General features: G+C 40.5%; 1 protein-coding gene across 2 annotated transcripts in view; it reads left to right on the forward strand.

Moving 5' to 3' along the window:
• The window catches only part of Abca12 (ATP binding cassette subfamily A member 12), a 167155-nt gene that overhangs the window by 39095 nt on the left and 114011 nt on the right, over positions 1 to 14049 (forward strand). For both annotated transcript variants that reach the window (XM_040753380.1, XM_040753379.1), the window contains exon 3: positions 11606 to 11759. In XM_040753380.1, coding sequence (XP_040609314.1) covers positions 11606 to 11759 — 154 coding nt within the window. The remainder of the gene's footprint in view (positions 1 to 11605; positions 11760 to 14049) is intronic.

The raw sequence follows: 14049 nt of genomic DNA on the forward strand, positions 1-14049 counted from the left end.
GAAAGTCACCATCAGAGCAGCCCTCTATAGGGCATGAGTCTTTCCTCAAAATCCTTCTTCCACATGACTTGTAGGAGTCACATTTTAATTCCCAAACAGAATTTCCCCCTGAAGTGCCTAACATTTCCACATCCCAATCGTGTTTTACAGGAGATTCGTTTACTCTTAACAGTAAGATGGATAAGCAGTCTAGACTTTTTTTTCTTGCATAAGTAAGGGAATTGACTTGAGACAGAGGGTCATTATTACATAATACATCATTTGCCGAGCTTGGGCTTGAAGGATATGTTCCACCTCCTATCTCTACTTGGCATTTCACTCACTTGAGTGGTTAGTTTGTGAAATGTTTGCTGATATGTAGTTTCAGGTAACAACCCATAACTTAGTTTATCCAAAAGGGAAAGGTTTAGGGGGGGGGGGAAGCTGGAGTGGACACTTTTTGCCTGAATATTCCTTAACAACTTGGCAAGTTTTTTCACTATCTTGATCAGAATTCTGCCTACCGGTCTTAAGATACTGCCCCCATTTGATAGTATTTCCCTTCTAAGTGGTGAAAGGAGAATACTACCTCCCTCCCTCCCTCCCTCCCTCCCTCCCTCCCTCCCTCTCTCTCTCTCTCTCTCTCTCTCTGTCTCTGTCTCTCTCTCTCTCTCTCTGTACACATGCATGTGCATTCATACATTTTGTGCATGTACACCTTTGTGTATGCATGTGCATGTGTAGCCTGGAGGTCAACACTGGGTATCTTTCTCAATCACAATTGACATTTTTTTGAGGCAATATCTCTCACTGAACTTGCAGCTTCTCAAATTGGCTGGATTGGCTTATAAGAAAGCCTCAGGGGTCCTCCTGTCCCCTACCAGCACCAGGGTTATAGGCATGAGTCAGCACACCTGGCTTTGACATGAATATTGAGAATTGAATTCAGGTCATTATTCTTCCATGGCAAGCACTTTACTGAGTAAGCCATTTCTCCAGCCTATATTCCACTCTATTAGCAACCACTCTATTAGCAAACACTTTCATTATTTCCATTCCCATTAAGGATACTGAGGTACTTTTAGTGATGTTCCTGTGCTGGTCTGAGGATAAATTCACTAGGAGACACTGAAATGAAGCCCTTGATACTTGATAGGTAGGGTTATTTCCATACGTGAAACGCCATCCCCATTCCCAACATATTAATTTATTTTTATTTTATTTTATGGATGTTGTAAACTGAGTCACGTTTCTGTAGTTCCTTGACTTGTCTAGGACATCCGGATCCAAGCTTATAGCACCTTGACCAGCACGTGTGTCAACCTCTGGCATCACTATTGGGTGGCCTTTTTTTTTTCTGAACCTCGACTCCTCTTCTGATTTCCTCATTACTTTATTGTTTTTCCTCATTATGGAGCATGTACTTTTACAGCCTCTTCAAATTCTTCTGGAATAAAGTTCCCATCTCTAAGCAATGTCTCAGGTAGGTTTTATGGAAGGGCTGCCAGAGAGCAATGCAAATAATCCGAAATACTTCCTGATTCACCAAAGCTAAGCTACGTAAGTGTGATGTCAACTCACAGGCAGGCGTTAAATGATGGACGAAAAACCAAGATGTAAGGTGTTCCCCATTGCAGGCCCTTTCATCAAGCACATGTGAGATCACAGATTAAGCACACTCTCTCTATGCCTTGTGGAACATTCACTTGTAGGACATTATTCAGTACCACCTTCAAAATTTGAGAGAAAAAGAGAAAAAAATTGTGATCACTCATTTTTAAGTATGAAATTAACTGAAGTTAGTTATTTAGGTTTTGTGTGTGTGTGCATGCGTGCACACTCGAGAATATGTGCTGCGAGTGTGTATTTTTCTGCAAAACTTTTTAGAGTCTTTAATATGCAAATATATTCTGTATTTCCCAGAACAGGAGCTAGAGTTTAGTTTCTTAAACTCTTTGGGCCCAAGAGCCTAGATAATGGAAATCTCTGATTCTCCTCCAGTCTGCATTCCCCTAAACTCAGCATCACATCTGAGATCAGAGTAGCAGAGAGGCATTAAATCCTTCATTCATCTCCCAGCTCAGGCTTTGAGCCTCAGCTGCCTGGAGCCTGGGTACTCCACAGGGTAGAGAACCATTCATGCAGGGACAGAATAGATGCCCTGGGTCTGTTGGAAGACACCCCTCTCCAGTGTGCCCCTTTTTTGATGAGAACAGATGGGGTTGCTAGATGTGTAGAGGGGTCAAGGGCTCAGGAGAGGGCTCCCCATAGAGATTCTCACTACAGAGTTTATCACAAAAGCTCCTAGATCAGGCCCTGGTCCTCTTTGACATTGCTCATCAGCACAGTGGTGCCAGTAGATGTCCACCCAGCCTGATTCAGCCCCTCTCACAGGCCAAAGGTAAGCTTTCTAATTGAGTAGACCCAAACGAATCAAGGGACTAAGTTATAGCAAGAGGATATCTCACAACGAAGGAAGGAGAATCTAGGCTTCATTTCTTTTCTTAAAATTCTTATTTAAGCCATAGAGAGGAAAAATGGTTGCTTAAGATTCTGTTTACAGATGGTGCAGGCATACAGAGGTTTTTGTTTTTTTTTTTTCAAAAATAAAACTGAAGCTTTGTTACTGAAAAAGAAGTTTCAGAAAAGCAAGCCTGTTAGTTAATGTTGAGATTATCTAGAAAGATCCATAGGGCCTGTGAGATAAGTCACGGACCTCAATATATTTGCCCAGTGAGAATATTTTGAGTAGCTTGACTGAGATTCTTATTTTTACATTTTCCAAGTTGCAATCCACATGGGAGTTTCTTATCAGATATGTATCTGTTTCTGTTCTCTCTCCAAAGCTTAAACCAAGACTTTTGTTCTTTTAATTTAAATAGATCAGGCTGTGGATGTGAGACCTCCATACCCTCTTCATAGAAGAGGGAGATACACTTTGTTATGGACATTCAGTGAGGTGGGATTCTGGAGCCTTCTGGGCTGAGGATCAACTCAAGTGTACACTTGAGGATCAAAGAAGCGACAGTCAGAGGAGAAACAAGTTCCTGAGTCCAGACTGCATTCTTAAAACAAAGCATTTTCCATTAGGATCCAATAAATAATAAGTCAAAATTACAAAGAGGCAGGAATCTTTTCCTACATGACCTCATTTGTATCTAGTTCTGAAACTATCTCTACAAGGGCAGTTTTTGAGCCTTTCAGAATCTGTCTGTCTGTCTGTCTGTCTGTCTGTGTACCTGGAAGCAACTTCGAGGGATGTAAGTGTGTGTTAACAACCCCAGAACTAGCTCAAATGATCAAGGTCTGTTCTTATTCTTGGTGACGGCAGCCATTGAGCTATGCAGATTCGAACTTAACTTCTGTTTTGCATGTTAAATACTAAACTCAGGGTTTTACACATTCTAGACAGATACTCTACAACTGAGCTGTATTCCTCAGATGCCAGCCTGTTGAACATGGCACCTCACTGCCCACTGTTTTAAGGATTAGACATCACACCTGAGCTCTCACTGTCAGCTGTAGTATACACCTTGCCAATGAATCTGAACTTGGAAAACCATCCCGGCTATGGAGCAACACTTGCCTGGGGAGAACTAGGCAGAATGTGTCATGGCACCACACCCACTGAGCATGCAGTTGAAACACTACACCAGTTGATACAAGTATATTTATGAATTACTAGGTAGAAAGAAACATCATGCAATACTCTTAAGCAGTCATTGGCTCAGGGCACAGAGGTGGAAGACCAGGTTAAGCAGCAAAGTCACAAACACTGAGTGGTTTAAAAAAAAAGTGGTGTAACAGCGGCCCGATGAGTAAAGTAGCCCATGTTTCTATGGGCCTGCCTGCGTCAGTGTTCATAATGTCTTTCATAAGCTTCATCTAATTGATCTTCTCTGTGCCCTGTGATACAGCAAGGCCCATTATCCTCAATTTTGTAGATGTGGAAATAGGTTTAGAGAGGTTAATTTACCCCCCATGATTCAAGAATTCAACAGCAAAATCCATAAATGTACCTGTTTTTCCCAATTCTCAGAATGTTCCCTCCAAGGTACTAAAGCGCAGCTGAACAAAATGTTTTCATTGTCAGGTATTCTATAGTTGCATTTTGACATGCTGTTGTTCATCCCAAGTTAACCTTGCTTGAGCTGCCAAATGAATGTCAGACCTGCCCAGCCTGTCCTTTAGGATTGTCACGAGGCTCATGAGAAATGAGATATGCTAAATTCCTTCAGGAGTTGGGGCACTGTCTTAGCTAACTTTCTGATGCTGTGATAAAGGCTGTGGACAGAAGCAGCTTGGGGAGAAGAGGGTTCATTTGGCTTACATGATCTGATCACAGTCCACTGTACAGGGAAGGTACAATAGGAACTCAAGCAGGACAGGAAGAGAAGCAGAGGCCATGAAGGAAGCTGCTTACTGGCTTGCTCTTCATGGCTTACTTTATTTGCTTTCTTATCCTACCCAGGACCACCTGCCCAGGAATGGCTCCACCCACAGTGAGTTGGGCCCTCCCACATCAATCATTAATCAAGAAAATACCTCACAGGCCAATCTGATTGAGACATTTTCTTAACTGAGGGCTTTCCCCCATAACTCTATTTAGGGTCTAGTTGACAAACAAATATGACAAGAACAAACTATCAGAATAGGAGACTTTTTTTCAAAACCATAAGTTTCTGTGTCTATTTTTTAAAATATGTGTTTTCCTATATCCATTTTTTGTGGCAGTTCAGAAAAATAAAGACTTCTAGATATACTTTATTTAATAAAATAAACATAATGAACTTGAAAACAGTACATTGTCTCACCCCTTTATCAACCCCTGACTCCAGTTTTCATAATAGCTATTTATGTCAAAATACATATTTTAAATATAAGAACGAACCTCACTTAATCCCTTATTTGATGCCATACACAAAACATCTTAGTAATATTTACTGAGTAGAAGATGGATGGGTGGGAAAGTCAGTGGTTGGTGTTACAGATGTCATCTATTAGATTTCAGAAGCACCTAGTTTGGAACCTATAAGAATAAGCATCATTAGTTATTTTGAAATACTGAGTCTACCCCTTTTTAAGACCCAAGAATAAAATGCAGTACTATCTACTGAAGGTACAATGTCTAGTCTGTTGACGTTAACATTGGGAAAAAAAGCTGACACTTTGGTGTAGTAATAACAGAAGGTCAATATTAACGCTAAAGTTCTACATCATGTAGTATTCCTGTGACCTTGGGAGTTTTAACCAATTATTAATTCAAATTCATTTCATGATTGATTGCAGAGTATTGAGCATCATGGGAAGACTTATAACAGGAACTTCCTTCTTTCAAATAGCTGTTATTTATCTAGAATCTTAAAAAATTGCAATTTTGCTGGCTTTCTCTATTAAAGTGTCCAAAGTCCTGTCAGGCTATGCCATAGGTTGTCACACAGGGCCTCATGGGCGCTGAAGCCCTTTTTCAGAGGGTCTGTAATGAAGAAGAGCAAATGCAGTTGTTTTACCAGCTGGAGGGTGACAGGCCAGCGGACCTGTCAGTCAGGTACAACGTGGTAGGGGTTTCCTGCAAAGGGAAGTGGGACAGTCCTCTGGACATCCTAGACAATGCTTATGAAATAACTTGAAAGGACAGCTTTATATCCCTCACAGTTTTAATTGCATCTTCAAAAATGTAATCAAGAATAAAATTTGCATGAAAACTACCACAGTAAAATTTTACTTTAATAAATGATTACAAATATGCTTTCGAGACCCATTTCCCTACCTGTATTGTTTTATTTATACTTGAGTATTATTTAATTGCTTTCGGACGATGCTTTTGGACCTGTTTGTCTTATTTACTCCTGTCCTAGTGTTGCTTAACATGAAAGAACCAGCATGTGTGTGATAAGAAGGCTGTCTACTTACTCTGACAATAGGACTGTCCAAAAACTTTAAAAAAATGCAACACCCTTAGTGAATAACCAGCTCACCATGTTTCTAGTCAAAATTTTCTAAGACTTAATACATCTCTTCATTGGAATAAATATTAGTTTCTTTTTACCTGGAAATATGAAATTACCATAAGGGTTGGGTTCTTACCTGTTTTGAAGCAAACACAAAGAAACACAGGGGACATTTGCAAATTCTATCATTGTTATATCTATAAATATCACCAAGCCCACTTTCCGTATGCCTCTGGCCTAATGGTGTCAAGTGGAGAGGATATCATTACAATAGAGACTGACACATCTGTTTTCAATAATATAATAAATAGAAAAGAGTCATTGTCTAGGCAGTGTCAGTGAGCAACAAGCTCCTGAAGAGTAGACAAAAATCCTACTAAAATAAATAGTACAGTAGAAAGGGAGGCTGTTGGGAGAACACTGCCAAATTCTAGGCCACAAAGTTGAGCGAAGAGATGATGAAGTAGAACATGAGGAGAGAAACAGAGAAGCAGGGTTGTGGAAAGCAAAGATTAGAAAACAAGGAAAAGGAGTATATGAAGAAATTAGACCCAATGAAGAAGAGAAGAAAGAGGAAATGAGAGAAAAAAAATGAAGTGTGTGTGTGTGTGTGTGTGAGAGAGAGAGAGACAGAGAGAGACAGAGAGAGAGAGAGAGAGAGAGAGAGAGAGAGAGAGAGAGAGAGAGAATTAGGAAGGCTCACCCTCCCAGAGAACAGCAAACCACAGTTCACATCTAGCCAACTGTCTGCCTTTGTAAATGAAGTTTTTGTGAGACACAAAGAAGCACACTGAGCTACACACTGTAGCCTCTTTAACAATAAGTTACAGAATGAAGTAATTGTGGTGGTGTGGGTACAGTCTATGGAGCTAAACCGTTTCCTATCTGACTCTTACGCAAGGACCACCATCTAATTTTGTGTTGAGTATGTGCTAGAACTACCTAAAGTGATTGTGAGCACAGACTGCTGAACCCTGCCCCCAGAGCTCCTGATTAACCCTAAGCAGAACTTCTGAGTTGGGAGCAGAGTTAGTAATGCCTTTCCTTTCCTTGTTGGTGGGAATTGAATCCAGGATATCTTATGTGTGCGAAGCAGGTGTTCTATCACTATGCTGCGTTCCAGTCTCTTAAACATTCATTTCTAGCAAGGTCCCAGGTGATGCTGCTGAGGCTGTGGTACACACACTGCTTTAACTTTACGTTATGTCTCACGAATGGGGCTCTGAGTAAGGATTTTTGTATAGTAGGAAAGGAAAAGAAAACCTGATCTTTCCGGTCAGTAACCATAGATGGATGGACTGACATCACTACACAAAATGTGTGCTGTTAAAACTCTTAGATCTGAATCTTTTTTTTTTGTCATTCCAGTTTTACTGGATTTGACTTAGCTTTGATTCATTTCTAAAGTTGTCCCATAGTTGAGATTGATTTAACACCCCCAAGACAACTTTGAGATGCGTTGAAGTTATAATGGTATCGTGTCAGTAATGTGGACTTTATCCATTTTAAGGAAATAATTCTCCTTCCCATGGTTGGTCACTCACTATCATGGTTGATCATTCACTATCTTAGCCCAGTGCTACCAGGAGACTGAGCCACTGGTGACTTGGCATTTCCAATACTGCCCTCCTTCTCCACTTCCAGCCTTGGTTAGGAACAGATTTGCCTTCCCAATGATAGCTTATCTCCCAATGATAGACTTAGGCGTTTTTCTGAATGTGTAGTCTTTGGGAACTTTGATGCCAAGAGTTCTATCCTGGCTGAGACCCTGAGATCTGAGTTTACCTGTCAGTTTGCTGTGGTTTGATTTGCATAGTCATGGCCTTCCTCTATTTGTTTCCTTTTAAGCCTGATCTCTGGTTGAGGACAGGGTCATTAAACTGTTAGGATAAACTATGCATGCAGTCCAGAAGTTTTGTGAAAGATAGGGAGCTATTTCTTTTTCCTTTACCCTGGCATTTAGGGATATAAAAGGAAACATTATTTTAGAATCTGAACACTACAGAGACAGCTTCAGAGTAGAATAAGTTCAAGTTAAAATTAGCTACTCTTTAGAACTTGTGGCTGTTTGTTGATGCGTGGCTCTGAGGAGTTACTTCCTTGAACAGATAACCGAGATAGGTGGAAGACAGAAAAATCCATTTCCCTTTCACGAGAAAGAAGCAAGAGTTTAATTCTACTTGATTCTTATTTGTTAGCTTTAGCGAGGTTCCATGTTCTGTGAAAAGTTGGTATGTAAGAAATTATGACTGTGAAGTGAGGACGAGAGGCAAAATGCATTCTGCACGCCTAGCACAGTACGCAGAACTCAGGAGGTACTTGGGACAGCAGTAATGCTGCTCCTGCAACAGCCCCTCTCCACCTTGGTGAGTGCACAGACCTTAGTTCAAAGATGAAGGCCAAGCATGTACTGCAGGCAACACACACCCTGTGAGACACTTGGGCTAACGGGAACCAATTCTTCATTTGCATGGTTCCACTATGACAGCTTAAATATCACTTATGAAAAGTCTAGGCACAGGGTTGTCATCTTTACTTTTGATAATATGGGAACTTATTTTTAAAGAAAGCCTGTGATAAGCTTTCCTATAAAGTTGATTCAATCTTTTTATGACATTGAAGACTGCTGTGAGTTTATACTCTTTGGAATTCTTCTCAAACAAATTTGCAAGTTAAAATCAGCTCCAGGAAAGGTAAATTTGTATGCAAAGCATCCTTCTCCCCACAGCATCTTTCCCCATTGTCCCCTCTTCAGTTTGGAGGATGACTTTTGTGTACTTTTGCTGATCATAGTAGCACTGTACCTTTCAACCACCCTATCGCACTGGTGAGTGATACAGAGAGATGGAGCCTGCTGGTCATGTTTCTACTACCGTTCATTTATTTCCTCTTGTAAAATTTACTGTATTTTACGTGCATGGGTGTTATGTCTATATGCATAAGTCTGTGTACCACATGAACAGTGCCCATGGAGGCTAAAAGAGGGCAGTGAATGCCATGTACGTGGGGTTTCATACACTTGAGAATCTCAATATGGGTGCTGGTAATTGCTCACAGGTCCTCTGGAAGAGCATCCAGTGCTCTTAACCACTGAACCATCTCTCCAGTCACTAATACCCCCTTCAAATCAGTTCTTATGTGTGCTTTACATAGCGTGGAAACACACCCATTGGCAGAATCATACCTCTGGGATCTATGTAAGAAGATAACCATTAATGGTGAACTTGCACTATAGATGTATGAAGGTCTTGCATGAAGTTCACTGAGGCAGAAGTTCAACATAAAGGGAGTGGTGAGAAAGACTAAGAGCCAACTTAATTGTTCCTTTGTAGCTGGTTCCCTGAGGAGGACACAGATGGGAATTGTCAGTTCACTTTAGTTTACACTTGGGTTTGGTAGAAGGAATCTTTCCTGTGTCAGCAACTGGGCATGCTTACATAGTGCTAATGGGTAGTTGGGTGGGCTTAAGTGCTCTCAAAGCTCTTTTGAGTTTCAAAGCTTTCAAAACTACCGGTATTATTTTTAAAAACCGTTGGTATTTGTTTCTGCATTATTTCTTTATGTGTACTACAATAAACAATTACCAACTGAGTTGCTTAAAAATAATAAAAATGTAGTACTTTACAGAAGTCAGAAGTCCAGAATGGAATCTCAGCATGCTCAAGATCAAGATGTGAACAGGCTTTCATGTCTCTCTGTCTGTTTGTGGGAGAATTGGCTTTCTGGCCTTTTCTAACTTTTATAGGCAGCTCACTACTAGACTCTTCATCTTCAAGGTCAACAGCACAGCTTCTCCAAAAATCTTTCCTACCATCTGGCTTTTCTTCTGACCAACTTTTCTTTGTCCCCTTCAGTTGTTTCCAGTTTTTCTCCCTCTGGTCTGTCTTTAAGTCATTTTTTTATTTTAAATTTTTTATTCATTTTATATACCAACCACAGTTTCCCTTCTCTCCCCTCCTCCCTCTCTGCTCTCCCCACCTCCTCCACAACCCTCCCCATTCACTCCTCAGAAAGGGTGAGGCCTCCCATGGGGATTCAACAAGCCTGGCACGTTCAGCTGAGTCAGGACCAAGTCCTTCCCTACTGCATCAGGGTTGAGTAAGGCATCCCATCATAAGGAGTGTCATTTAAATCATATTTCCACACATCACCTTCTTATAGTAATGTACAGCCATGATGAGCTCACCATGAAGTTTGTTCCTTCCTCTTTAAAATGAAAACAGGCTTGCACTGACACCCCTTTAAAACAGATTCATGAGGAAATTAAGGTTTTGTTTTCCAGTCTCCAGTTTGGAATTTCCCTTACAGTTATAAAATCTGTCTTTTTTTGAAGTTCATTGTCTCCTGCCTTTTCCCCCAGGAAGAATCTAGCATTTTAATATCAAGCCTAACTATGAAAGGACTTGCATTCTACAGCTGGCCAACTGCCTTGCCAACACGCACATTTTATAAAGCAGTTGTTAAAACCAACCCATCAACATTTCAGCTCATGGCTAATTTGGGGGGGGAGTCTGCATATTCATTCATGTCACTTTTTGTTTATGTTACTTTACAGAGGACAGGTTTCATTATGACATTTCTTACCATCTGCAGAGTTGATTGCATCTGTATTCATTTGATTACAAAACTGGACTTATGTATTGTGGGAAAGCTAATATTCAGTCAGAAAGAGGAAAGAAATTCACATGAGATGTATCACACAAACTTAAAGTGCCGAAATTTTTTTCCAATAAGTAAATGATTATGTATTTTAAAAGACTTTGTATATTGTTTGTGCTGCTCTAAAGCATACAGTTTTCTTATTTGTCCCCTCTGGAATACATTATAAACTTTCCCTATATGATTTGTTATGCTTAATGGTTGATCTTTTTTCATATGGATATACAGATTTATTTTAAACCACTCTAACACTTCTTCTTCTCCTCCTTCTCCTCCTCCTTCTCCTTCTCCTTCTCCTTCTCCTTCTCCTTCTCCTTCTTCTTCTTCTTCTTCTTTTGGTTTTTTCCAGACAGGGTTTCTCTGTGTAACAGCTCTGATTGTCCTGGAACTCGCTCTGTAGGTCAGGCTGGCCTTGAACTCACAGAAATCCTCCTGCTTCTGCCTCTTGAGTGCTGGGATTAAAGGCGTGGGTCACTGTCGCCCAGCACATGTTCTTGAAGCTACCTTCAAGTATTATTTTAGAGGGGCTGGAGTGACTTAGGGTTAAAAACGCTTGCTGTCCTTTGAGAAGAGCTGAGTTGGGCTCCCAGGACCCACTAACCTTGGTGGCACACAATTGCCTGTCTCTTTGGCTCCTAATGCCCTCTTCTGGCTTATGTAGGTCCCTGCATCCATATGCACATACCTACACATGCAAGCACACTCATACACTAAAAATAATTGAACAGATGTTTTACAGAAAAGTGTTTCTTTAGAATGAACTCTAATTAGAACAGCCCATGGGACAACAAGCATTTGTAAGTCCTCTGATTCATTTTAGGACATCTAGAAAAAAATCAAGTTAAGTTAAAAACAACAACAATAACAAAAAACCCTCGAAGCCTGTGTTATTTGCTAATTTTGAGGCCACAGTCTTACCCCAAAGGCAATTTTTCCAAAATTCAGCTGTTACTATCCTTCTTTTCCTCCCAAGGAATATAGGTCATGGTGATGTCATTTTTATTTTTTAATTTCAGGTTACCTCGCACCTCGAAACCTGCCAAGTGCTGGATTCTTCCCATTCCTACAAACCCTCCTCTGTGACACAGACTCCAAATGCAAAGACACACCCTATGGGCCACGGGACCTGCTCCGTAGAAAGGGCATTGATGAGACGCTGTTTAAAGACAGGTATGGGGCTTCCTAAGCATGCTGAGTATTTCTGAAAGATCAATTTTCTTTTATTATGACATAACCAATGTATATGTCCTATAAATAAGTAGAAGTTTATCTCCTATATGAATGGATGCGAAGATGAAAGAGTAAAGTGAGTGTAAATTGCAGTCCTATCATTACAAAAGGTTGAGCACGATCTACTTACTTTGCATCAGTTACTCAAATTTTCCTTTTTAAGATGAATGGATGAGGCAGTTCTACTTTTCTGTCCTCAAAGATTATTTATCCTTCCGTGTCAGTGACACCTTGTCCTAAGATTCAATCACAGGTATAAGGCAAATAGCAGGAAACTCATCTCCAGGAAGAACACATGTTTATATTACCTTTTGTGGTCCTTTCAATTATAATGAAAACAAGGAAGTACAAACGAGAAAGCTGAAGATTTCAAAGTGCAAAGCAGTAATGTTGAAAGTACAGTAATTAAACAATAACCTTTAAATGGGGTTAATTCCTGTTCTGTTTTATGATGTGAGAAACAGCAGAATGAAGATAGACAATAGAAACCGTTTATAGAATTATCATTTCCAGCCTAAGGTTTTCTTCCTGGAAATCCAATCTTAAAGAGATGCCCAGGAGCCTGCCTGTCAATAGAACTGCAAAAATATTGTAATTTTGAATCAACTGTAAGATAACACTGTTACAGACTTAAAAAATGTTCACTGAAGAAAAGATTACAGATATTTGGTTCTCAGACTTGAGTATTAAATTCCTTGGCACACAGCACAATTTCTTCTTTAATGGTACGGCATGATTTTGGGCATCCTATAACATGACTGATAAATTCAGAAAGATCAACCTTTTTAGCATTAACTGTAAATATGTTGAGAGTTGTCATGAGGAACAACATGGGACATACCCAACATGCAACTGTTGTGCTGGGTAGGTAATTCTCACTGGTTTTATTGGTATAGAAAGTTAATGGGGTTCGGTACTTAGAACAACTCTATTCTCACTTGTTTATTAATTTATTCAACAAATAATGATGATGATACTTCCACTGGTGGGATACCATTTCAAGTGACGCATTCCTTGCATTCCAGTGCACAGGAGAAGTAAATGGTGGACAATTGAATAGCGACTGGAATCAACTTAAAAATAAGCATGTCAGCAAGGACATCAAGTAGGTAAAAGGGAGAAGTTGAGAGGTAGGAATTGACTCACATAGCAAAAGAAGGCCTCTGCTAGGAAGTGTCCCTTGGGTTGAGATCAACAAGTGCAAGGAGGAACAATACAGCTGTGAACATCTGGAAGGCAGTGTTTCAAGAGGCACAGCAAGTGATGCTGAGGTGGGGAAGGCAAGCCACTTAGAGGAGAAGAAAGTCAACCTGTAAGCTGGGGCACTGCGGGGGACGGTGAAAGGGTCGCGCGGCATACCAATTGGTCATGTCTGCTGTTTAAAATAGTATTCTGACCTCCAGGTCATTTATCTACTTCACTGCATATTGCTGTACACTTAGTATTTTCCTGAACTACCAATTAATTGGAGCTTAATTTAGGAAGTTATGTATAATAATAAAATTGTATTAATGATTTTTCTCAGCATGCCATTAACTTTTATGTTTTATACAGTCAAGCAATGAAACTGGCACCTGGTTACTGGGTAAACTCCTAAATTGCTTCCCTCTGGTGAAGGAAGACTCACTGGCAAAGCCTCATTAAAGCACCAAACAGTCTCACTCTTCTGTTCTCAGAGTGAGGAAAGAAATGACACCTTTGGTGCCATCAAAGGAGGCCTGCGATGTTGCCTTTAATAGATGCTCTTCTGAAAGCTATCATCACACTGCAGTCACTGCTGCCTGGCCAGTGGCCTAGTGTTTTGATGTGACTTTGATTTTGGCACTAGCCTTCTGCTATTAAATTCATACTCCTCCAGGCATTAGCTTCACAATGAAAGGAAACCGCCTCCCCTAACAACAATCCCAACAAAAACAACAACAATAAAAATACTGAACTTAGCATCAGCTGTAACAAGCTGTCAGGCAAAAGAGATGGTTGCATTTCTGGTTTTCTTGCTCTTTAGCATGATGGATAGCTTGACATCACAGATCTTTTCCTTGTACTTCCTCCCTGTGCAGCATCTAAAAATACATCGCACAGTGGGAACCCCTGACCCATGCCATTGCTCACACAGTCAGTGTGAAGGGCAGAGATCACCCCCTCAGAGCTCACAGGGTCATTATTTGGAGAAGTGATTCAGCATTCCTGGGGACCCTGGGGAAGGGAGATCTGCCTCTATAGATTCTAC

The sequence above is a fragment of the Mesocricetus auratus genome, unplaced genomic scaffold (assembly GCF_017639785.1).
Source record: "Mesocricetus auratus isolate SY011 unplaced genomic scaffold, BCM_Maur_2.0 Super-Scaffold_100010, whole genome shotgun sequence".
NCBI lineage: Eukaryota > Metazoa > Chordata > Mammalia > Rodentia > Cricetidae > Mesocricetus > Mesocricetus auratus.